This window comes from Diadema antillarum, unplaced genomic scaffold (genome assembly GCF_040938485.1).
Source record: "Diadema antillarum isolate AM-2024a unplaced genomic scaffold, OU_Dant_1.0 seq00000700_RagTag, whole genome shotgun sequence".
NCBI classification, from domain to species: Eukaryota; Metazoa; Echinodermata; class Echinoidea; order Diadematoida; family Diadematidae; genus Diadema; species Diadema antillarum.
In genome coordinates this window covers 192,562-219,749 of record NW_027271605.1, presented here as the reverse complement: position 1 = coordinate 219,749, position 27,188 = coordinate 192,562, and the positions used below count along the sequence as shown (strand labels likewise).

The following is a 27,188-nucleotide window of genomic DNA, read 5'->3' as shown; positions in this document are numbered from 1 at the left end:
AATATGCCACATTTAGTTCTTGGATATTGGGACGTTCAGTTATTTTTCAGTGTGGTTAGTTTGAAGAATACATTCATGGGCCACAAATGCCCTCACGAACGATAAAAGTTAATGCGATATTGTTAAATACAGCCCCCACAAGATGGAATCATGTACTGGAAAATTGGAAAAAAAATGTATGTCAGGGTTACTCATTCAAGTTTAAACAGCGAACACAAGGACAATATCTGCCCAGAGGTGGTGTGTATGGAAAAAGAAACTCAAATTAGGAAGCCACAGCCAGGGTAAATAACAAATCGCATCTCAAGCGCATGAGACTTAATCTTTTATCTGCTAAAGTGCAAAGTAGAGTTTACTCCCCACCCCCACCCCCCATAAAAAAAAAGTTTTCCAAATAACATGGTCTATTGGGGTAACCCCCTAATACATTTATTGTTCAGCAAATATTCTTTTATGGTAGGTATATCTGCTGCTGTGATCAGTTGCATAAAATACCTTTCAGGAAGTATGTAATATGATCAGATATCACATACTTGACACACTTGCAGGGAAAATAGAACCAGACTTTATACCAACAATGCTTCTTGAATCTTCTTTTTTTTTTTTTTTAAATCAAGCCAGCATGGGCGAAGCAAGAATGATGACTCTACTTTACCAATGCCAAATGTTCTGATCCTAATCTTTAGTTGTTTGTTTTTAATATTTGGAGGCTGCACTGTTTGTTTGCTGTAAATCAAAAGAATTAATAAAACAAGCAGTTTCAGGTATTTCAAAATCACACTAAGTCTCCATGTGTGAGCTTGTGGGTGCATTTAAGAGGTTATGACTTCTCCTTATGAAGTCACAAAGCCAGTCACTGGACAACTGTATAGTGTGAGAAGAATCAGAGTTGAGCACTGTACCAAACTGGTATAATGTTTTTTTACTAGTACCGGTACTAAAAGAAGGCAATCTCAGGACTTGGAAACAATTAAGTCATGTGTACTGAGGAACATAGAGACCCAAAGGAGCCAAAAAGATTCCAGATTTGAAGTTTGTGCGATACATTCAGATTCTATGAAAACTTGTCATAAAAAAACAAACAAACATGGATCCTCACATTCGATATTACATATATCTCTTGTCATCTTATAGTCATAGACCGGTATCATCACAAGGCCTGTCTTTAGATTTTGTTTCACCTATTCCCTTTACGATGACACTTGTCCTATGATGGTGGTATGATGGAAAGTACAGTACATCCGAGTATATCCTTAAGGAATTGGCTTTTAAATAAGGTGCCATGTTTGACATTTTAGCTAACAGTAGATCCTTGGCGATAGGTGCAATTCTTTCTCTCACCCAGACTGGATGAGGCTCGCACACAGCAAGTGGAGAAGAAGCCAGTGGTGTGTGCATTTTGAGTATCCATACTCCACTAGTGGGCATTCCACTGCAAATCATCTAGACAGATTCTTTTGAAGAATTAAAAGCATCATTCTGCCAAGAGTCTGAGATTGCAATCTCTGAGTTTGTTTTCACCAAAACAGAACTAATATAATCTGAATTATCTAGGGTAGCTTTTTCAGTGTTAGCGCTGTTCTTTCAGATGGCCATGACATGATCGTTATTTGTGAAGACGTTGACCATCGTGGTGAGTTCTTTAACGATAGGGGTAAAGATATTCTTTTGTCTCACGAAGAAAATCGTGAGTAAGACGTGACGTTTCGCTTGCTACTGCAGAGCTTCGTCAGGTACAATGAGACACGGTGGTGCGTGCATGCAGGTTATGAGGGTGTTTTTTTTGCGAGACAAACAAATATCTGTACCCTATTGTTATGATCGCTATTACCCAGCATGGCCAGGTACCCATTTATACTCCAGGGTTAAGAGGGACATAGGAAGTGAAAACATCTTGTCCACGGATTTGAACTCGGGACTTTCCATTTGACAATGAGGAGTCTTATCTACCATACCACCATGCTCCTCTCAACTGATTTAGCATGTGAAATTACACATGTTTAGTTCACTTTAAGGAAACCACCCAAAAATGCAGATTACTTATTAACCATTTGCTACAATCCAATCTTCTATGAGTCCTAAGAAAACTCAAAGAAACAAACAGAGGCTACATTAGCATAACTAAAGCATTTCCCTCAACTTAAAATTTGATGTAACCTTTCCTTCTATTGGTGCATCATCATAGGCATACTAAAAGCAAGTATCACTGTACAAAGAAATAGATGTGCATTCGTGTGACACCAGACAAGAGTCAGGATAGCAAAGCCACAGGAGAGATAGTGACATTTCCACACATTTTGAGGAGTTTATAAGGTAGCGTGCGTGAGTGCAAACAGAGCAAGAGTTCCCTTGTGTTATGCTTTTCCTCAGAAAAAAACAAAACAACTTTCCACCGACAGAAGATTGTCATTCATTATTATGCATCCCCAAATTTCAGCCGGAAGTAGCCACAACCTACCATCTTCTGCACCCAACTCAAGCTTGCCTAAAGCATAAGGTCAGACATGCAAATGAATAATGGGGGGAGGAAAAAATAAAATGTCAAAAACAAAATGAGCAAAAAATACAAACAAACAAAACTGCAAAACTCAAAATATTGGAAATAAAAAGACCAAATAATTTTTTGATAGTATATGTTGAGCAAAAGCATGAAAGATTTTTCTCCCTGGCCGAAAGCTATCTGTCTGTGCAGATGTCTATCATTATAAAAAGAAATTCAAGATTTGATTTTGATGTTTAGGGCTGATGACGACAGATTGGGTGGGGGGGAATGGGGATGAGATGCTCTTTTGTGTTTTAGTCCACAGTGAGGAATTGGGGTGGGATCTTGCAGTTGACAATGTGTTATGCTGCAATTAATTATTAAAGGGGGGGGGAAGAAGATATACGTACATGAATTTGGGGTGGGGTATGTAATGATGAAAATTGTCTTTCTAGTACATTTTAGTCAAGTATATTTTACTGCCCAAGGTTTTTATTAAAAGCAAATTTAAGGGTGGGGATAAAAGGATGAACACATCAATGTTTTCAAATCAAAGACATGTATACTTCAGCAAATTAACATTACAAATAGTGTAAAGGAGAGCTGGTAGCAAATTCTTTTTCATTTATGATTAATATGCACATGTAGCACACGAGGAGACAAGGCAAGATGGATATTTTACATATTTACATATACAGCCCATATCCATGTATAGAAAAATAAACTGCAACAACAACAACAAAAAAGTTTGTGACACTCAAATATGTTTTTTCTGCCAGAGAGTCCAGTGCTGGTGGCTGACACACTGTACTTACAGTTCTGGATTTGTGTGTGCGCTGCTTCCAGTTCCTGGAGTAAGGTGTCCAGGTCGGCTATGGGCGGGGGAGCAGCCATCCTGGTGGGTGGGGGTGTGGTCTGGTAGGTACTGTTCTGGTAGCTCGCTGTGGCAGCTTTGTCGTACCTAGCGGAAGAAGAGTGATGTCATTGGCACGCTCCATATTGTATGACTTTGCTAGACAGAGAGGGCAATGTGTCAACTGCACAGTTTTAAATTAGGGGACACACAATACATTAATGTATAACAAACTTGCTCGACAAATACAGAGGAAATCTTCCCTAAATTCAAACTTCTTCATGAAGACATAATATTTGCTTGGTTGGCACATATTAAAAGTTTTAACCATTTCTACCACCAGGTTTTCTAATAAACTTTAATGGCTGTAAAATTTTTCTTGAAACCACAATACTGTAAAACCAGAAATTTCCACAAAAGTGAAACTTTCAAAAATTTCGTGAGGAGCCAAGGTGTAGGAATGTAAAATGCATGTGAAACTGTCTGCCTGCACAATGCATTGAATGCCAGTGGCAATTTGCAAAGTTTCATGCCGCGAAAGAGGCCGTTGGCACCAATTCATGAAAATTTCTTGCTGCGATTTTTTTTTTTTTTTTTTTTTTTTTTGGGGGGGGGGGTTTCCAGTAATTCTTCCTACTAACACGACATTGATTTTACTTGATGGACCTTGGTACCTGAATACTTGAGGCTTGGGTAACACAGGTGGAGGCTGTCTGCCGTTGGGTCTCGTCCGGGCCGGCTTGGGTGGGGGTGTACCGCTCGCCTGGTGGTGGTCAGCAGAAAGGGGTGAAGTAGGCGTGGCAGGTGATGCGGGCTTGTAGGCTGTGCTGTATGTGGGCGACTGCTGCGAGAATGAGTTGGTCTTTATGGGCTGGCTGTAGATGTGCGTGTTCGGTGGGAGCTCAACATGCTGCAGCTCGTACAGGGGCTCGGAGTCCGCTTGCTGGATCGTGTATGACTCGTCGTGGTTCGGCCTCGTGCCCTGGAAGAAGAAGAAGAAGACGGACGGATGTTGTAATATGACCCCAGTTGCAAAGGCATTTGCTGGAAATTTGACAAATCAAAGCCCGTGCTTGTTTTGTTTCTGTCAACGGATCATAAACGATGTGCGGGTATGGTAATAGATTTCCCTTTTCATATGGATACAATGCACAGTGGTTGACCATTTTTCAAATTTGATAGAAACCAAAAATGGACGTATGAGAAAAACACTATATGGATCATCACGTACAAAGAATAATTCTCTTTGAAAATGAAATGAAATGGCATAAAGTCTTTATGTCAAGGACTTCCACACTCATCAAGTGTTATCGAGTATGAGTAGGCAAAAACTATTTATAAGCTTTCTTTTCATGTGTATAATTCGGTCTGACCAAATTCCACTTTCTACTTGCAGTATTCAACTAGCACTTGATGAATAGAACATTGTATCTTTTCTTCCTTTAAATCATACCATGAAAGTGACTCTAGAATAGAAGCTCTAACCACACAATTGAACTGAAAACACACTAGCTGCATTATCAGACATAAACAGCACCTCCAAAACTAGCATATCAAATTCATCTCAATTCAGCTCACAGGCATCTCAATGGTCAAAAATAGTTCCTGACTCACGGTAGGCTTTTATTATACAAATGATGCACAGGACAGAGTGGATCAATCAGAACTGGATGCGTGAGTTTAACTTTGGAATTGTTTCAACCCGCGAGCACAGCGAGTGGGTTTTTAGACTTTTCCAAAGTTAAACGAGAGCATCTAATTCTCACTGATCTATGAAATAGCTTGTGCATCACTAGTCTTATAAAATGGGTCTGCAGATTCATGAAATTCAACCCTTTTCCCTCCATCATGCGCCTGGTACACCTACAATCCTACACAAGGCTTGAGCCATGTGTTCGGATTTTACCGTACCCATGGCTCAGTGTGGATCAGTAAAAATCAATACATGGTAAATGAACAATCAGACTGCAGAGATTCTGAAGTTCATTTGATAAATTCTCCCCTTAATACAAGAAGAGACACGGAAGTTTGAATAAGCATCCTGCTGAATCAGAGAGACTTGGCAGCTATGTATACATGTACACAATTTGTACTTGTATACTTGTACTCAAGCCATGACAAAGCAGCATTTTCTTTTTGTCTATTAATTAGCATGATCTATGGTACGTCCACTTTAGGCAAATACTTATGTTCATGTTCTCAGGTGTTGAGTGCGTGGACATATTTCACATGGTCACAAAAGAAGCACTTGTAAGTACTTACAATGAGCTAACGACCACAGAACTGATAGCTCAATGTCTCCTGTAAAGGAGCACAAATCAACATACATGCGGTCCAATTGAGGAATTGCCTGTGAATATGAACATATAACCTCATACCACTTTTTAATAAATAGCATGAAAACTTTTACAATTCTGTGGCTTTAATGTGTAACTTTTAATGAAACTTTCACTGTTGTGACTTTATTCTTCGTTGGAAGATATACCTTAACTTGCCCACAATACAGACTTCCTCTGGGAATAACATGCAGTCATTACAGAGCACACAGCATTGCTGATGACATTGAAGACAGGATATCCTCTGTACAAAATAATAAAACCTTGCAAGGTATCTCCCCAAACTGGAAATACAATCCTCGGCGGTAAAGTCACATTTTAAACAAACGAAACAAGGCCTAGACCGAGAAAGTTGTTAGGATGTGGCTTCCAAGATATCTTCACGGTGGACTTCCAATCCCCTTCCACGACACCAGGAAGAGCAGGCAGCTCGTTGACAGGATGTTCATGGGAGACGAGACCGGAAAACCCATCCCCGCAGTGTCCTGTTCAACGATCTTGTTATTATCAATGTCTCCGGCAAACAAGTTGGAGTCCAACAGGATCCGATCGGTCGGATCACAGTGGGCACAGTCACCTTGCCACTATCGCCTCGGTGTGCGTGTGCGCGAACAAGGAGGAGAGTCGTGACAACCATTTCCATACTCTGTCCCTAAAGTGTCAGTGAATCGCTAAGGACGCAAATAAAAACCAGCTATCATTGCAGTTATGCTGATTCTCAGAATGAATACTGTACTATAAACCATCCCCTTCAATAAATAAAGGTCAGCTGTACAGCAATCCCATGCCAAGATGTTATTTCTATTAATATATTTGTTTGTCCTGACTTCACATGTCTCGGATACAAACAAAACATTGCGTGGCATACACTTGTCATCCTACACGGTTGAAATAATTAGCCTATCTCAATGATGCATGCAGCCAAAGCTGTTACTTCCTCGAAGAGGAAAAAAGAAAAGAAAGAAGAGACAAATCTGCAGGTTACAATGTATGCAGAGTACATGCTTTGCAACTTGTGCTACAAAGTTATGGTTGTGATTCACAACCGTGTGTATACTTCTGGAATCCTTTGTTCACTAGACAGTACTTGGACTGGCCTTAATGCTTGATTGTAAAAGAGGATATCCTTGGACCACGAGAATTATCAGTTTGTCCTCTACATTCTTTCCAAATATGGATCAAGTCAAGTGCCATGACCACATGTAATTATTTCGGGAAGGCCTTCTGTAATATCTGCCCTTCTTTTCATAGATAGCTATAATACGGTGCTAATGGCATAATTTAAGTTTGCATATCTGGTATTGAGAAAGGCAGATAGAGAATACTGCATACCAAGGTGGTAGTTTCCAAACCATCCCACAATCTCAAGAAGCCTTTTCATAACTCTGGTCATGGGAGGGATTTTTTTTTTTTTTTTTTTTTTAATAAGCTCTCCTTCCAAATTGCTATGCACATCCACACAAACATGAAATGATGATTTTTCAAAAATCAATTTTAGCAACCCAATTCAAAAACCTAGAAATCTCATGCATAGACACAAGAAAAACACCATTGCGATCAGCATCACAAAGCGAAAATTGGTGCATCATGATAATTTGCCTCATGCAGTATGTGTGAACAGTATAGAAAAAAAACCCTCAAGCTTTTAAGCCCCATAATGCAACACGGTGTACTAGGTCCAAGCACTGATCGTACATGTGGGTTCGAAGTGAAGGTGGTTAGAGTCACACCTTGGTCATTGTTTTAATAGAGAGGACCAGTGCGGAGAATTTAAAGCGTTTTATTTGCAGAAAATTAGTGTATTTGGCCATGTGTGAGTGACACCAACTAAAATTGATCCCCGCGTTGCTGTGTAAAAACCAATTAACCTGCTTGTGTGTGAAAGGGCCTTCTCACTATACAGAGTACAGTATTAATCGCATAATCGGGACAGGTTGGGAGTAGCAAACACGGCCCCTTTAAGCGGGGTGCCCGATTTCGCGATGAGCACTCACCATACACAAACGGCATACAACATGTACATGTAGCGCACACACACACATACACACACACACACACACACACACACACATGCATACTGACGTACTGTACATGTAATGAATACACAACCACGCTACCCCTCAGCTATGCATATGCTACGTGTACTGGATGGACGGAGGTCAAAACACACCAGTCCGAAGCTTGCTTTGTAAGTTCGATGTCAACGACAACTGATAGGGAATCTTTGCAATATTGTTGTGGTATTTTGGTAGATTTTTTGTGTAAAATATCAACAAAAACAAAGATCGCTTGAAGAAAAATTGTCCCATTTATCAGAGGTCCCCGCCCGATTATCCAGTGAAAATAACATGCATTGGAAATGTTTCTGGGTAGCGTATGTCATTTAAGCGAGGTTCCCCATTATCAGATGCCCGATTATGCGATGAATACTGTATTGTCTTTCATTACGAATCAAAATCATGTGAACTGCACTCACACTGCTAGGTCCCATGTGTGACATTAATATAGGAATTTCATACTGCAGTCAACAAAAAAACTTTCGGTAGTTTTCTTTGAGAATGTAAAATTTTGTTACCAAAACCATGCCCGGGCAAAAATGCTACTGGCAGTAATTATCATTTTAGAAGCATCATTTTATGAAGTAAAGAGCAGAGATGGGTATATTTCTGCATGATATGCCTCGACATTTCAAGGCGGCCTACCAGTATATTTGAACTAGTATCATTATTTCATTCCATTATTTGTAATTCATTGATGAACCATGTTTAATGAAGGTCACTGGAAGATCCCTGGAACATTTTAAAACAGCTCTGAGTCTGAATTTTCTGAATTTTCATGCAATGATTTGAGGACCGTTGGGTCACTTTTATTCACACTGTTCATGTACTGTAAAAGCAAAAATGTTCATGCCAGTTATCTTTCGCTCTCAGCCACTAAGTAAGATCAATTTTGCATGATTTTGATAATAGATACCATATAATACTACATATAAGAAAAAATATTCTTGCACCTTTATCTTTGCGTTTTACGTGTTATACTGCAAGACATGTGCAAATATTTCAGCATTACTAAAATTTCCACTTTTACAGTATTCACACACTTGGTCTATATTGCTGATCTGGATGGCAGTGAAATCCATCTCCAACCATAATCTCACTGATTCATGGATCCTTCATACACGGGGCTTCTGCAATAACTTTTGGAAGGTTTTCAGCATAACACCACAACTGGCTGAATGCCGGTGATTCTGAGGAAGAAATCACCATATTCACACCTGAACAAACTTGAAGCATCTCTTCTTCGATCAAAACCACTAGCCTGCCTCATTCCGACACACACACACAAAACAGAGTTCCAATTTGACAGAAGACCATGGGGTGAGGAAACAAACGGGCTACGATTACACGCTGCCCTCGGTGTTCATGTTCTGACACAAACAACATTCTCCAAAAGTGCATTCAATCCCCCCCCCCCCCCCCCCCCCCCCATGAGCCACTTCTCACCCTCCCCTCTTTTTGGAGGTGGTGGTAAGAATCCATCAGACTCAAGTTTGTCTGGACGTGATTGCTCTGAAATTGAATCTTTGCGGAATGTAGATCTTTGGGGGACCGATCAGAACCCCAAAGATGTAGGGAGAGCATCTGGGTAAATAGTGTGCTGAAAGATGACCCGTCCTGACAAAATAGTGCGAATACCTAGTGGGGAAAGGAGGCAACATGGTTTCCCAATGTATGACTGGCGTGCTGAGCTGTTGGATGATGCTAGCTAGATAGATCCTACACTGATGAAGCCATTTGCATAGTACATACCCAATGGCTCAACCATATATTATCGGCCGAGAACCAGAAGGGCTTTAATGCAATTTTTAGGGAGTATTGCGTTAATGGGTATCATGTTGTGGAGCTCAATCTCCTCACCATTATGGTGTCAATTTTAAATTATTTTCATTTATAGTAAAATGTTGAAAATAAAAACCACAGGGGCACTATTTTATCCTATATTTGAAACAATGCTTATAAATCTACCCACTTTTGATTGAACAAGGAAAAGTAGAAATTACGCGGTGCGTAAAATATGTCCCCGCCGGAAGTAGCATTTAGTATCAAAATGTACTATATAGGTCAAAAGATCAAGATCAAGGTCAAAGGTCAAAGAAGTCAAAGGTCAACATTCTGTGTAGAAGTTTTGAAGCCCTCACCTAGTGCCATCACATAAAGCAAACGGAATCGAAATCCAGTTAGAAATGGCGAAGGAGTAGCATTTTGTAGCCAATGTACAATATAGGTAAAAAATCAAGGTCAAAGGTCAAAGAAGTCAAAGGTCAAAATTCTGTGTAGAAGTTTTGAAGCCCTCACCTAGTGCCATCACATAAAGCAAACGGAATCGAAATCGGGTTAGAAATGGCGAAGGAGTAGCATTTTGTAGCAAAATGTACAATACAGGTCAAAAAATCAAGGTCAAAGGTCAAAGAAGTCAAAGGTCAAAATTCTGCATAGAAGTGTTGAAGCCCTCACCTAGTGCCATCACATAAAGCAAACGGAATCGAAATCGGGTTAGAAATGGCGAAGGAGTAGCATTTTGTAGCAAAATGTACAATATAGGTCAAAAAATCAAGGTCAAAGGTCAAAGAAGTCAAAGGTCAAAATTCTGTGTAGAGGTTTTGAAGCCCTCACCTAGTGCCATCACATAAAGCAAACGGAATCGAAATCCAGTTAGAAATGGCGAAGGAGTAGCATTTTGTAGCAAAATGTACAATATAGGTCAAAGGTCAAGGTCAAAGGTCACGACTGAAATTCTGTGTAGAAGTTTCAAAGCTCCCATGTAGTGCTATCATATAAAGCAAACAGAATCAAAATTGGCTCATAAATGACAGAGAAGTAGCAAATTGAAGATTTTGATCACACACGGACGCACACACGGACGCACACACGGACACACGGACGGACGGACGGACACACGGACACACACACGTACGGAGCCCGTTTCATAGTCCCCTGCTCGAACTCGTTCGGCGGGGACAATAAACTTTTTATACCATGACAATGGACTGTTTTGTGTTTAATCATACTCAAAACTTAGACCGTGACAGCACCCTTCTTGTTCTCGCCTGATGATATTGTTGCCTTCTCTTGTCTTCCATGTACGACTGGCTGACAAGGGACCATGATGGGAAATGATGGTCTTGGCCAATCTCTCCATCTAGGGGGTTCACATGGCAGTTTCAATCATTTCAACCATGATCCAAATCATATTAATTAGAATACTTTTGCTGTGTGAATGCTCAATAAGATGAAAATTAGTGATTCAGGTCAGAATCCAAATCTTTGTTACAGTGCAATTATTCCCAAATAATTGCAATAATTGCAGTGTGCTGTGTCTCATTTGAACCGGGACTTGAACATCAATTTTTAAAATGTATCAGGGCAATTACCCCCCCCCCCCTCCCCCCACTAAATAAATACTGGTTTAAAGTGATAAGGTTAGAGTAAAGATTAGGGTTAGGGTTTGGGTTAGGGTTAGGATTAGGTTCAGGATTAGGATTAGGATTAGGATCAGGGGAAGGGTCCGGGGTTATTGCCCAGGGGGTAATTGCCCTACAGACCCGTTTTAAAACCCACAATGATTTAGACTGCAATCTAAATCTCTCTCACTCACTCTGCTGTCAGAACATGCCTTCTTTCTTTTTCTCTCACACCTTCTGCATGGATGGCATAGAGAGCTAACCAGCAACTTACTGAGATGGAAGGGGGGGGGGGGAGAGGGGTATGGATGGGAAGAAATGACATTCCCTACATAATTTGATTAATGCATTGCTTATGGCAAAAGTGACATAACTATGCACTCAATGTCCCCATTCTAAGATTCCCTATGCAGCCACAAATGTGTCACTGTTTGCTAGCCTGACTCAGGCATGATAATTGAAATGAGATTTACAAGGACCACAACAAAGAAGAACTTTGTGGGCGCCCAATTATCTTCAGAAGTCTTGTCTATGGTCCTCAGTTTAAATGACCAATTACGTGATAAGTCTAGGAAATACTTATTAGCCTCAACACTTTTGTGAGGCTTGGATTTGAATTGGCTTTTAAATTGGAATACGGTTTTCCTTTGTTTACCAATAAATGACACATCTATATTCAAGTTGACAGTGATGGAATTGTGCCTTTTCAACACTGATGATATGTGAATTCTGCATATCTTTCATTTCAGTAAAAGTTTCCCTCTTACATGCATCAATTATGTACAAATGTACAAATGTACATAGTTGGCCTCATGCATTTGCATCGATATTAGCTATTAACCCGTTGAGGATGAGTCCCGATTATACTCGGGCAAGTGCCTATGGGAAATGCGTGTTGTAGCAAAATCAAACTGTCCTCAACGGGTTAAAAGAAGATCAACTGAACTCCTGAAGGCTCATGCCAGCCGCAGCCATGCTATCCCTTTGAACAGAATTTTAAATGACTTTTCTGGCTGTCAGGTGATCATGTACCTTTCCTAATGAACATCTTTAGACATTAAGAATGTATAATAAAATGCAAGATGCAACGCACTAATCACCCTCACTGGAGGTATTAAACAATAGTGCTCATAGGTGTGCACATGAAAGCGTTTGTTGGTTGTCATCGTTCCACGCCAGACTCGTAACACTCCACTTGCTGTTTATGCCAGTCTCCCTCTTTCTGCTTCACAGCTCCACATCAGACGTAATCTGCGTGAAGATTGAAGACTCAGTCCACTACACACAAGACCTTGACAGTAAACTGATGTCAAAAGAAGCAGCCCTACAACAGTGCCCCCCCCCCCCCCCCAAACACACATACATTGTAACAGCAAAGAAACAAAAGTAAAACAACAAAAACGGACAAATAGACTGTTACAGCTGTTTTATTCAAAACCAATGATGTGTGTACAAAAACAGACTGCACACAACTTGTTTCTTTTTCCCCCATAGTGGACACTTCTATCCTGAGTTGGACAGTCAAAACTGGGATGTACACAACACAACTGGAAACAGTTGGAAAAAAATATTCATGGGATGTAATGGAAGTCAGAACCATTTATGGAATGCTTTATTCTGAGACTATTAAAAAGTCTATGGAAGACACCATGTATTGTAAATTCTGCCATGTACATTGTAAAGCTTTTCACTACACAAAGCATTTAGTGTTTTCAGCACTTATTAGTTTTTCCATAGCTTCATATTCACCAAACATCAGAGACTCTGGGTAGCATGTAGGACCAGATTTTTCTTTTTTCTTAAGCTAAAAAAACACTATTAAACAGTGCTTGCAAGTCGAGTGTGGAAAGGGACATCTGCTACCTTTCCTTGCATGCATGCTTTTCTCATCTGCAGCTATAAGTTGTGAGAGCTTTTCACTCGAGTTTCAGACACTATCCTCATGCAGCTTGCTTGCCATGGTGACTCAATTCCTTCACCGTGTTAGCTGCCATCCACAGTCTTAGGGTGCGTTTTTTAAAAAAAATTTCTGAGGCAGAATCACGATCCTCAATGCATTTAAGGCATTTTGGGGCGATAGATGAATGCAAACATGTTTTCAAACTCGATTTAAAATGCCATTCAAAGGGCATTTTGAAATGCATTTGGGACCACAATCGCCGTTCTGAGAGTCGATAAATGCAATGCCGTTTTGAAACGCGTTTATATCTCCGAGCTGCAAGGTCAACTTCCATGCAGTATACAACCCGCAGGTTACAACATGGGTCTCAGTTAATCTCTGCTTTTCGGGTCAAACTGCACAAAGCAGGTGCGGAGTGACAACACTCGAATCACGATTTCATGATGGTTACGATAAACCCGGCACCCAAAGAATCGTGTTTCAAACCACGTTCGCAAACGCCATTTGAAACTTGATTCTCTCTTTCTCGAGGTATATAAACGCAGCCTTGGTCTCAATACATACAGCTATACCATCAAATCCATCTCTGTACTACCACGCTGCTGTCTTCGACAGAAGTCATAGATTGCATTGCTATGCATTAATTTCGGTTTCACTCTGCCGGACATGTCGTGTTGTTTGTGGCAAAGGTTCTCAGTTTTACAGTAGTGAAACAAAACATCAGCAGGTCTAGAGCTCACTTGAGTATTGCACTTTGCCTTCACGGAACTTCACCTGACCCGAGCTTTTTCAAAACTTTCTAGATACACTGCAAACTCCCTGGACATTACCCTCCCAATTTTTCTCAACTAAGATCCTCTCTTGCCGTGCCAATTTTGTCTGGTTAAACTTTATGAATTTGGGTATTTGGGGGGCCTACCTGAGGGCCACCTTTCATGCCAACACGACGATGTTCAAACTCAGATCCCTTCCCCTGTTGATAATCCCTGCTAAGTTTGGTAAAATGTCATCATCCACTATCAAGATGATGAAAATGTAGAAGTCATGAAAATTTACAAATTTAGGGTCATATGAGATTATGACGGTCAACCTCAGGGTCACTATGGGGGATACTATTGTCAGAAACCCTGCTCCCTTCACCCATGATTCCTGGTAAGTATGGTCAAATCCACCCATCTATTCTCCACCATCATCTGAATAAACTAAGATTCTTCCCCTACCGATGATTAGTGCCAAGTTTGGTCAAAATCCAGCTACTTTCAGGATGAATCTAGAAATGAAAAATTAAGAAAATCTGCTAATTTTGCGTTCTTGGGCCTGTACCAAATTGGCCACTTTCAGGGGCATCACCAACATTTGTATAAATTATGCCCCCCCCCCCCCCCCCTTACTCCATTGATGATTCCCACCAAATTTGATTAGTATATGGCCTGCAGTTTTGATACGAATGTGAAAATCATTAAAATTTGCTAATTTGGGATATTTTGGCCCTGTGCTAGGAGACCCCTTGGGGTCACCACCATTTGTACAAACTATAAGCCCCGGCTCCCCAACTGATGATTCCTGCCAAGTTTGGTAAAAATCTAGCCACCAATTTTCGAGAAGATGAAATCATGAAAAAGAGATCACCAACAATGGACAATGAACACTTGTAATAGCTCATGGCTTAGACGAGTTAAAAAAAACCTAGATAAAAAACACCTGTTTCTGCATCAAATAGGCCTACATCATTCAGAGACTACTGGAAAATTTGACTGATTGTGTTACAAATGGTACTTTAGACGTTGCTTTAGATGAATATCAACATTGTCATATTTCACTTTCCAATTTTTTATTGCTACCTGACGATCCAAACTTGAAAAGCATAAAGACTTCTTTTCCTCATGCCTTGAAATGAAAGCAGGGCAGCTTGGGTGACCTCATGACATCATTCTGTCTAGTCCAACCTGTCCAAGATTCAAGGGGGAAGGGGAACTTACCAGGGACCAGACATCCTTATACTGCTACAAGTATTCAAAATCAGTGCAGCTACTAGGTGATAGAAAGTGAAATATATCTAGACAATTTCCTTGTCCTAAGGTGCCACTAGAATGCACTGCTAATCAGCATGCAGACGTGATAAATCGTGGTGCAGCTGCCACTACTGCTGCACGTCAGCATTGCTGTTGCGTTGTCTTCCGCCTCCCGCTTTTTGATCTGCCGCGTCGCGTTGCCGCTGATTACCCCTTCACACGGAGATGAATTTCTGCAGGTATGCGCTAATGGGCAGCCGCGCTCTGACATTTGATCGCCGCCCTCTCGGGATTTCGAGTGAGCTGTTTACGACTCTGCAGATGATGCACCAGACTAGATAAGAGGTGAAGACGGAGTTGTTTACAATTTGCAGGAGGTGAGATTAGAAAGTAGTGTGTTTCATTGGAAGGAATCACTTTCTCTTTTGATCTACGCAGGATACGAAACAGCTCTCTCCTGGCAAAGGTCAAATTAGTGGAGTACTGATTAGTCCCTCTTTTCAGATAATCGATCAATTTTCCACATGCTCTCTGGGGAAGAAGAGAAAAATATCAAAACACCCAGTAAAGACTGGTTGAAAAGAACTTGTATACCTCGACCAGAAATGCAAGTTTTTGGAAGCTATCAATAACTTATTAAAAACCTTCTCAGCCTTTGTATTATATATATAGTAATTAAATGGGATTGAAGTATACACCTTCCAACATAAAACTTGAATCATTGAACTATGGCATGTGGTATCAGAACACCATGTGACAAATTACAGCAACTCTTTCGTGCCAAATGAACTTTGCTTTTCTTCTTCAATAACTGAATGTGACTTTCCTTTGCTCTACGAATTGCTTTATGGAACAATAGATTATCATCAGCAGTTGTCACTCTATACCACCAAAATAGCAGTATTTTGAGCAACAGAGAGATTTCTCTGATTTGCTTTTTCTCTTTCAAAGTCCCGGCCATGATGCGACAATAAGCATAATACCGCCTGAAGGTCAACATCTCATGATATCTTCCACTGCACTTTGTCAAAACCTGTCATCGGATCAGAAGCGACAATGAGAGGTGACGCTGAAATGTTGTGGTCACAGATTTTGGTCTAACTGCCTCACCTCCATATGGCACAGGTCAACTTGTACTACATGTGTGGTTCAGAATACAGTGAGAGATGCCTGGGGAGAACACACTTTCTTTTCCTTTCATATTCTGAAATTATCTGAAGCATTTCCACGAATCTGGAAGTAAAGATCCCTAATGTGTCACTGAAATTTGCCCCCCCCCCCCATAAACATTACCGATGTAGTCTATTTCTGAAATCTCATTTCTACAAATTCACTTTTCAATACAAAATTTGCTTCAAGACCTTCGGATTAACAACGCTGCACAGATCAGGTTTGACGAGTTTTAACTTCTTTCCTCTCAATTTCCAAATTTTTATGGAGTAGGACACTAATTTTTCAGACCTTTCTCAGATAAGCAATAATTCATAAACTCCATCAATTCTGAAAGGCAGAGGTGGAATGAAAAAAAAGGGGGGGGGGGAGAAACCCATAGAAAAACATCCGAAAAACATCGTGATCAAAGCAAAGTCACACCACAGGTCCCTGTGGAACATGACTCATCATACGCCTTCTTCAATTATTTCGTGCCTTGCTCTACTAATGGGTGCTGATGTTGGCAATGATGCTTAAAAAAAAGGAATGCAATTCATTCAGGCTAGAATAAGATGGATGTCTTATTTATTTAATGGAGTGCTTCCATTCTCTCATCCCTGTGATTTCTCCACGGCTTCTCAGGAAGATGTCATCCTTGTAGTCAGGATGATCTTTGAAGATGTCTTTCTGCATTGAAAAAAGAAATGCTCTGCTTGGTTGGGGCAACAGTGGAAGATGATTAAAAAATGACTACAAGGGTCCATTTCACTTATTTTCACTTTTGACTCTGATTCACTTTCAACCCTCCTAATCCCCTCCCGTGACCATTTGGTTGATGGCATAAGTTCTCCAAAAATCTTGAGACATCGTGAAGGAATATAAAATTTAAATTGTTATAATTGATGACTGGCTGATGTTCTGCAGTTTTCATTCAGGACCACCAACAGTCACCCACAAAACCTGGAAGATTCTGAAGAGCGATTAGGGAGATAAATGCACTGCATACAGCTTTAATTAAAACAAAGTGGTGCTAAGAAAAGGTGGGACCCACCTTTTATTAGCACCACTCTGTTTTGCTTTGTTTTTATATATCTCACCCATTTCACATTTCAATACCGATTTTCATCAAACTTTTAATCCCCCTTAAAACTGTATGCTTTTAACACTAAATAAAAGTGGTTTCTAATTAGCTCACAAAAAGTAAAAACCGAATCCCCACCACAAACAGAACTATACCATCCCTTTTATCTGCAAAAGAAGAAAAAATCCCAAGTGAGGGAGATTCTTATATCATCTTATCCAGATTTTGAAGAAGAAATATTTGAATCCTCAGGAAGCCTCATGCAGCATTAGGGAGGCTTGGCCTCCTGCTGATCCTTCAGACTAACTGAGTTCAAATATTAATTCAGGCTTTATGCAAGATCACACCTAAGTTTGTGACAGTGCACACAAAGCTGAACTGCGATTGGTCAATCTGCTTTCAATTCAAGATAGGCACGCAGGACTGATGGATGGACTAGAACACTGCCTGGGTTGTTAATCAGTAACCTGGACTTACGGGGCTCAAATGAGTCGGTGAGGGTGAAAATCCGTTGGGGATCTCTGAGTAGATTGGGGAGACGGGTGTCTGCGGTGAGAGCGCCCCCCTGGGGTAGGAGTATGGAGAGTCTTGGATGTTCTTCCCCCGGTTCTCCTTCAGTTGGATCCTCGTCGACTCGAGGTCCGCTAGAAGAGCGTCTGTAAGGGGTGGAGCGGGAGGAGATAAAACACATTAACTCTCTTGGTGCCACTGCCTCGATACACCCTTGCTACTTCACACGGTATTTTGGCCCTTGACAGTGATGAGGTTAAACTGAAAACTTAACAGTGAGGTGACTGACTATAGTGCATATATATCTACAGCAACCAGTTTATATTCAAATTGCCAGTACAATGACTTCACCAAGACATAGACTTGACAAAATAGTCAGAAATCCATTAGCATTTTAAAAGATTCCATAACACATGATGGAAGAGAAAAAGGTACCCTCCCCCCTCCAGAAAAGAGATGATTTTCTTCAAAGCAAATACTTGTTAATACTGTATAATAATTTCTTATTATTTTTCACTCACTGTTGTAGAATATTTATAAAGACTATGAAAACAGTAAAAATTGCAACATTTTCATAATGCAGTATTCAATAACATCCCTTTTTTTCACTGAAAGTAAACAGTCATAATATCAGAATGAATGGCAACAAGCTGAATAATATACTCATCATTAGAACAGGTATTCATGTATCTATTACCTAATTTAGATAGTCACTCATCATCAAGCTAAATAATACAATTGTCAGACTACACATAAATGAAAAAAATTTGCAGATCATTCACTTTTTTACCTTCCACAAAGGAAGGGGGTTAAGTGATCATCGGTGTTGGTTTGTCTGTTTGCAAAATAACTCAAAAAATTAGGAATGGATTTTAATGAAACTTGCAGGAAAAGTTGATATTTACAGTATGACACAATAGACGAATAAATTTAGGTAGTGATCCATTTTTTTTAAAGGATTTTTGTTAATCTTTTGGCATATATATAAATGAACTTGGGAGAAGCTGCGCTTACTGGAGATTTATATACGCGCCCTAAAGCGCTCGCTCTGCTCGGGCAAGGCATCGCGCACCTGGAAGCTGATGACGCAAACAAAAGGCTTTTATATATTGGGAAATTAAATGCATGTATGGGCGGAAATGGGTTGCTGGCTTGGCGGAGGTCTTCGAGTGCTTTTCTAGTTGATTTATTGATTATCCCAACTACATATAGGTGACAAAATTGGCGGATCATTCATATTTGATGTACTCATTGTCATCTGAAGTGATATTGTATATTCATTATGTGCCATTGCAGAATCTATCATAGGGCAGTTATACATTCCAGAGAAGGCTTAATGATACATTCATTGGCACATTTATTGTCAGATGAGATACTGTACATGCCAAATATTGTCAGAGTACAGTATGGAATATTTCACAAGTGAGACTTGCAAGACAGTCTCATCCATGGTTGAATTCATCATCAAGAACCACATTGACTGAATGAGAAAGAAGTACAAGTACTATCGCTCCTAACGATAGTAGCTCGCAATTTCCTACCTTCGGGAAGGTATACGACGCATTATACGTTTTGGGAGGAATTATTTTCATAAGCTGTTAGTTTTGCAGAAATTGGTCAACTTGCAGGATTCACAAAAATAAAAACATTTGAAAATATACAGTATATATTTGGTTACATTATTTGCAAGATTGAATAGCAAACTTTAATTTGTGCTTCCTCTACCCTCCATGACTAATTTTGTGTTTTTGTTGGTATTTTCATGACAAATATCCTATTGCGTGTTGTTCAGTGATAAAATTCCTTTGTCTGGACACGTGGCTTTAGAGAGGACAATCGTAATAATCCCAAACAGCCCTTAAAGTTGACTTAAAGGATTTAGAATGACTATCTCCCATGCTCAAAATCATGGCTCTGACACAAGGGAGAACTATACATAAGGATGGTGGTCACCTTTTTTTTTTAAAAAGAGTATTGACACAGAATTATCTACACCCCCAAACACCAGGAATGTGTTTGTTGAACCAACATTGTACATCCAGTCACTGGGGGTCACATACCAGAAGCTTACACAAACATTTCCGTTCATTATTGAATGTTGCAGCCTTTGATTGATCGTGTTAATTTCGTGTGCATATCCCAGAGAGGGACCAGGGAAAAGGGGGTGGGGCTAAGGTGGAAGGGATGGGAGTACTGGTAGTGGGGGGGGGGGGGGGGGGAGGGGGTGCTATCAACAGGATATTGCTTTGCAAAGTATGGTAGTTATGGCTGGTCCATTTCCCGAAGCATGGAACAAGAGAGCATTTGCTGGTGGGACTGTAGAAACATTGCTACTATCTTGGTTTTTTGGTCCTATGAAAATCTACATAAATTTATGATTTATAATTTGTGTGCTTCAAATGTGTAGGTCCTATAAAAACCAAGCACAAACACAATCTGGTGTTGTGATAGTGTAGCTGTCTCACAAGTGATGCACATGCGAGGTGATTTCATGATATTGCTACAAAATCTTATCAATGTGAGAAGCTATTTCAGAGTTAGAACACTGGCTTCCAATATGAACTTTGGTGACAATACAAACTTCAGACTCGCTTTCACAAGCTGGATCATGATACCACATTTCATAGGAAGAAATGTTATTAATGTTACAGGAATGAAAGAAAGTCACAGTCAAGTGCCACTAGGCCTATCACATAATATACCATGAGACAAAATATGCCCATGCCCCCTCAAGCAATAGAGCAAGCTAATAATCAATCTCCATGGCTAATTGAAACTCTAATTAATATCCCCTTCATCACAGACAATGTATATAAATGGCGGGATAGCATGGCATAATGCTTCAATCATCAACTGCAGTCTCAAGGCTAACTGCTCATAGTTCGATAAACTTTAAAAGTACATGACCACATGCATTCAGTTCCATTCAGATATCAAAACGAGTAAAATCCTGTCAAAAAGATAACTATAACATTGCATACTATATGATTAAAACTATTTGTTTCAAAAACATATCTAGAGCAATGAGTAGATCACAACTTTGACTGCAAGGTACATGAAATACGACACTATTAAACCACATTCTCTTCTGCTGCAAAAGATTTAAAAACCGAACTTTGTTCACACTCTGCATTTCAAGGTATTCGGGGTATTCGAAAACCACCACGAGTGCAGACCTGCTACTGCCCACTCATAAAGCGAATACATGCACCAAAATGTACAGTCATCAGTAACATTCACGTCTCTGGTCAAGATTTTTTGACTGCATGTTTGCTGCAGACAAAACTGTTTACCATTTGCTACAGGGATTTCCAAATTTATCTGAGTTAGGCCAGCTCTCCAACTGCATGATCTCTCCAATTGCATGATCTCTCCATGCTACTGGGATTTTAACCCTTTAGCAACTGAAGATTTTGTATGAAATGGCCTTTTGTTCCCTGGAAGGTACAGCAATATCAATAGTCTCATTTCGGCAACATTTTAAATCATGCAAAATAGCTCACTGCATGTTTATCTTTGTCTATTATAAGTTATGTTTATTTGAAAGCCTATTAAGACTTTACCAAGAGACTAGTGTGTCAAACAAGTAATTTTGACATACTTATGTTGACCTTTGACCTCTTTCAAATTATGTAATTATATATCTATAATGAACACAGAAAAAAATGGTAAACATAAAACTATCTTTAAAAAAAGCTGATGAGTGGTTTCGGGCAGTTCAGTTACTAATGGGTTAAGACCTGTGACAGCATATTGTTGTAACACATTCTCTGAAAACCAGATGACCTATTGATCTATTCAAGAACCTTAATAGACCAGTTTACAAACATTCAAATTTTTGGATGTTTCTTCCATCCTTACATAGCAACAAGCTATTATTCTGTTAACCTGCACATCAAAAAAGTTCCTCAATATCTGAAATCAAGTTTGCATACATTAGTTGTTGCGATGTCAGGCAAACCTTGGGCAAGCTTTCAGATTGTCGAGACCAACCACCGTCAGAAAGGCATGCATACAATTTTATAATGTTAGTATAGTAAACCAGTATATTCAGAGCTAAAATTTGCCACGGAATCATTGACTTTGGCATGGTCGGTATGTCACTTTGGGAAGTGGTCTTCCGACTCCAAATGATGTACTACACTAATGCACTGTGATCTTCCTTCATTACCTTGCCACTCAAGACGCAGGAATGCTCTGATGGCATTTCGGAGGAATGCGCAATTGACGAGGCGGAGAATCTGAGCCGCGGCCAATTTGCTGGAAAGCGAAGAGAGGAGCGTGGAGTTGTGTTTCAATCAAACAGGACAGGGTTACACTTTAATGGCTATCATCTTCCTGGACAGTTGGTATAAACCTCCTCCATAGCACATGGCAGTCACTGGTGCAGAAGTTAACTCCTCCTATACCAGACATGCTGATTGTGCTATGGGCAATGCACACAGTGACAGTGCCAGCTCTTCTCATTGAAGAGCAAAGAGTTAAACAGGCCGACATAATTGGTATGGTTGTTGGTGGCCGACTGGCCACGAGCGGAGAACATCTGGATTGCCACACCAGAGATGACCACGCAAAAGACCTCAACCTCTTCGGCACATTTAAAGGCCAGCGAACTGATGATCTTAATTCACCATTAGCACTGAAACAGACTTCTACGCTATAGTGCCTGTTTTTCCATTCAATGTACAAATACCTGTACATAAAATTCATGATATCAACCAGCACCGACTGGCCAAATCTATCTAGATGACACTGAATGCCAACATAATCTAACACAAGCACAGACCACATACCAAACATGAAGCCCACTTCAAAATGCTATCTTTAACATCAAGACTGATATGAACATGCAAGAACACAACGGAAGTGTAGTACTCAAATATTGACATAGCTTATGGTGTCTATGCTTCAATAAAGTTGACATGCTGACTGGCTAATATTTCATGACCCAATATGACTGCAATAAATCTATGTACAAAAAAAAAAAAAAAATCACTACCTGATCTTCCACAAAGAATGTATTTCACCCCTATACTGTACATGTATGCACTGAGTTCAGACACTCCACTCTATATGCAATGAGACATGAATCAATTGCCTTCCTTTCTGCGAGGCGGATCCACTTTGGCACATACAACATGCACTTCAAATGTTTCTGAGTAGCAGTTTCAAACATGGGTTTATAGGGGAAAATACTGTTATGACTCCATCTCTTGAACCTCCTTGCAGCAATTAATTATCCCTGATCCCATTGAGTGTATGATGTACAACATACAAGTATATATATTTTGGTTGCTTGGATACAAAGTAGTGCGTGGGTTTGCAAGATACAATGTAAATGTATATGCTGCATTTAATATGATCATCTATATGGACTGAATGAAACCATATTTCCGCGTTATATGCAGGTACCATGCTTGCAACTTCATAATAAGCTTTCAGTAAAACAAGAAATGTTCGCCTGTACTTTAATTTCATAAATTTTGCAAGAGCTAAGAATTGCTAAATCAAAATGCAAACGAAATTTCTTGTCTACACTGTATGCAGTGAATGCTAGTGCTCAGCAATTCCTCGAAAATTTTATGCCGCAAAAAAAGGCCATCAGCCCCAGTTGGCCCCAATTCGTGAAGATTTCATGCCATGAAAATATTTTGCTTTACAAATCTTTTAACGACTCCTCCGTCTTCCAGGATCAATATTTCTGTACAAATGAAAACAAGAACTGTGTATCTGGGAGAATGCAAAATGGAAATTTACACCCAGTGTACATATCAAATACAGTGTACAGAATATGAAAATTTACCAGTGCACAACACATTTTGTAAAAACCTTGCCTAAAATATATATATTCTATCCTCCCTCTCCAACTGCCCAAGTCCTCCCCCTCCACATTGAAAAAAAAAAAATGAAGGAAGATAAAGAAAACAAAAGGGATATGAGAACCACGGCATAGAGTCCATTTATGCTCAACTTTTGGGGCCAGAATCAGTGTTGGTAAAACAATACCTCCTTGAATGCCATTTTGAATCAGTGTTTTAAATCAGCATTTTGAAACACTGTTTCTGTCATCGCAAATTGAGCATAAACGCATCCTTAGAGAGAAAGCATCCTCTGAATTGATGGAACATTCACGGAGAGACCCTTGACAAGAGATGGGGAACTTTGTGCCCAACAGTGAGTCAGTGAGTTGATTCTAGTTTTGAAGATACAGACCCTGATTTGGTACATTCAATCACCAGCCACAAGTGATCAAAGGACCCTGCTACCCCCCACCCCCACCCCTTCCTCCATATATCTGTTATATGGCTGAAGTTTCCTCTACATCAGTTCGACATTACATCACTTTCAAAAGCTTTCCCAGATGATTGCTGTGATTGACATTTAAGGTGATTGATGATGACACTACTTGACAGTATTTTATACCACTAACAACTTTACAAGCACTTATTGTACATGTACTTGTAAATTCAACCAAAATTTGACAGCTAGAGTACAACCATGCCAAGAGCAGCTATAAAACCTAGCTATATGCAGTGGGCAAGTATAACAAGGAATTGTCCAATTCTTGAGGATTGATTATGCAGCCACAGATTTTTATTTCATTCACATGAGATAGTTGACCCCGCTTGCTAACACCTGCAGACACACAAAGTATATTGCTCTTGAGAACTAAGGCAATACAACACTCACAACAGCTTACATTATTGAAACTGATTTATTTTCGTGAATACCAAAGACACGGGCCGTCTCTACTGTCCTGCTACCGGGATAAATCCAACTAGAAATGTCGCTACAGCGACTGGTTATACCCCCGCCAAACAACATTTCATAAGCTTTGGTCAAAACAACATTTCATAAGCTTTGGTCAAAAAACTGAGGAAGTAGTTAAATCCGCAAGATCTTTCCTTCATCTTCTGCCATTAATATGCCGTTACCACGGCAACGTACTTTCGGGTACTGTCGAAAAATGCGTCTTGCACATCTACAACCAAAGGCACACGTCTGTACCAAGTTTCATGGAAATTGGGCAAAAACTGAGGAAGTAGTTTGCAACACAAAATTTTCCATCATTTTGGCTCATAATATGTGAGCTGTTACCATGGCAACATACTTTTTGTCACTGCCAAGAAATGTGTCATGCTGACCTATATCCTAAGACAAACATTCAATATGAATTCCATGAGAATTGGAAGAACACTGATGAAGCAGTTTTGCCATGAAGCATTTTGCCCTATATTTTACCAATAACATGCCGTTACCATGGCAACGCACTTTTTGCCACTGCAGAAATATGTGTCTTGCACATTAACATATTCAGATGAACATCTGTACCTAATTTCATAAAAATTGATCAAAAACTGTGGGAGGAGTTCGCGACGCAAGATTTGTACCCATTTTTGCCCATAATATGCCGTTACCGACCGCCCGACCGCCCAACCGCCCGACCGCCCGACCGCCCGACCGCCCGACCGTCCGCTGATTCCTATATACCCCCTTCAAACTTCGTTTGGTGGGGGTATAATTAGTGGGGTTTCTACTGTTGGTCTACTGGCCTACTGCCCACTCCACTCATATGAATTCAGATTTAATCAAATTATTTAATCCGATGCAAAGAGATGTCCAAGCCTACAGCAATCAACATACACCTAACACTCAGCGCAAACAATGACTAATGGTGTGGGACCATGAGGTTGTCTCCATACAAGCAGCTATGTCTGCTACTGTGCACAGCCATTTAACCCACCCAGGCCTGAGTGACTCTGCTGCAAAATTTCATCTCATAATCATCAGATTGGCACCTCCAAAATTCACTGCATATCTTCTTCTGGAGAAAATCGGCATAATGATGGACAGTAAAATTTGACGGAAAAAAGTAACTCTCCTTTAGGTAGGAATTGAAAGGTGAATCAAACTGCCCAAACAAACTCTGCAGTTTGATATGTTGAGATTGACTTGGAATGTTGTGTTGTGTAATCCTTACTTTCATTTTTCTTCACATTAACTCTCACACAGGTGACCTCAAGAGCCCTGTAAATTCTTTGTCAACGATTTGGTACACCTAGCAAATGTCAGTAACTGGTATTTAGTATAAGCAGGGAGGTGGGAAGCACTTGATGATTGCTGCGTGTATCATGGCAGGTTGAGGCATGTAAACAAATGTGAACACATACCAGAACTCTGCTCTGGCAATAATTTGCAACATGCAAACTGGATGCAGAGCACGACTGGCTCTAATGCTTCACAGCTTCACCGGTGATCTAGAACTTGCATTTTGGTTTCACTTCAAGGACAGCAATGATGCATTGTGCTCGGAGTTTGACGTTATGGCAACGAGCCCGGCAGGTACCATGGTATGCCAGGATGAATCAGCCCCACAGGTCCAGGCTTTGTGATGAGAGGTCTCAAATGTCAAGATGAATGTTGGTTTGTCATCCGTCAAGTAATGAGGCAAAGTCTGATGACTAATTCCTCCAGGCGACCCTACCCTATCCCCCGCATCACCACTCGTCGCCGTGGCGATTGGGGAGCCGAAGACAGGGATGACTTGGGCCCCCGAGAGAGGCTTGCTAAAGAGGATCAGTGGAAGGAGACAGAGGGCTCATGAGATGGGATACAGCACCAGCCATTTACCGCTTCTTGTAATTTGGGGAGGTTTATCACCATGGATGAGCAGCGTGCACAATGCATTTTTGCGGGATTATGGGATGCGGCGTTAATCCTATTTTTGCCGAGGCGTTGTGTTGACAAACTCTAGTTAGCAGCATCTTGTCGTGGTACCTGATGGAGCACTGGGAGGACAGAAACCAAGGGAGTGGCTGTTCCTCTTCTGATGTAGACATGCTTTGGGATGCTCCAAACATCAGTTGACATTGTGATAAACTCTTTTTTTTTCACATGATACCACTGTGTATCTATCAATGATAGCACAGCTTATCTAAATAAATGAAGATAAGACACTTTAAATAATTCAACCTGTTAACTGAATACACAGACCATTAGGAATCTGTTTTTGGTTGTTTCTCTTTTTTTTTCGCAGCCACTCAAAAGGATGTTACAAACTGCACACAAGGAATTCATCTCTCCTCAAGATTTATGAATGCACTGTGATAATTTATCAAGATATCATTGTTAGTTATTCATCAATAACATTAGGAAAAAAAACCCAAAGGACACATCCGCTACAATTTCTGACAGCACTACGAACACTAATACCTGGATAATGGTGTACACTGGGTCTATTATGTTACAATTAAAAAAATGTAAAAAAAATCATCAAATATCAGGACTCAGATGCAGCACTACCAAAAGAAAAAAAAAGAAATGAAAACATCCCCGAAAATAGGAGCATCTTGTGACAATAAAGAATTATAAGATATCAGCAGTTAGATACATCCTTAATT

At 40.1% G+C, this 27,188-nt stretch overlaps 1 protein-coding gene across 1 annotated transcript in view; it reads right to left on the bottom strand.

Annotated features, from left to right (window-relative positions):
* Positions 1–27,188, bottom strand: part of LOC139737700 (paxillin-like) — a 112,792-nt gene that overhangs the window by 17,064 nt on the left and 68,540 nt on the right. The window contains exons 2-5 of the mRNA XM_071648379.1: positions 17,755–17,933; positions 4,010–4,317; positions 3,287–3,443; positions 2,459–2,474 (exon numbers count right to left, since the gene is read on the bottom strand). Coding sequence (XP_071504480.1) covers positions 2,459–2,474; positions 3,287–3,443; positions 4,010–4,317; positions 17,755–17,933 — 660 coding nt within the window. The remainder of the gene's footprint in view (positions 1–2,458; positions 2,475–3,286; positions 3,444–4,009; positions 4,318–17,754; positions 17,934–27,188) is intronic.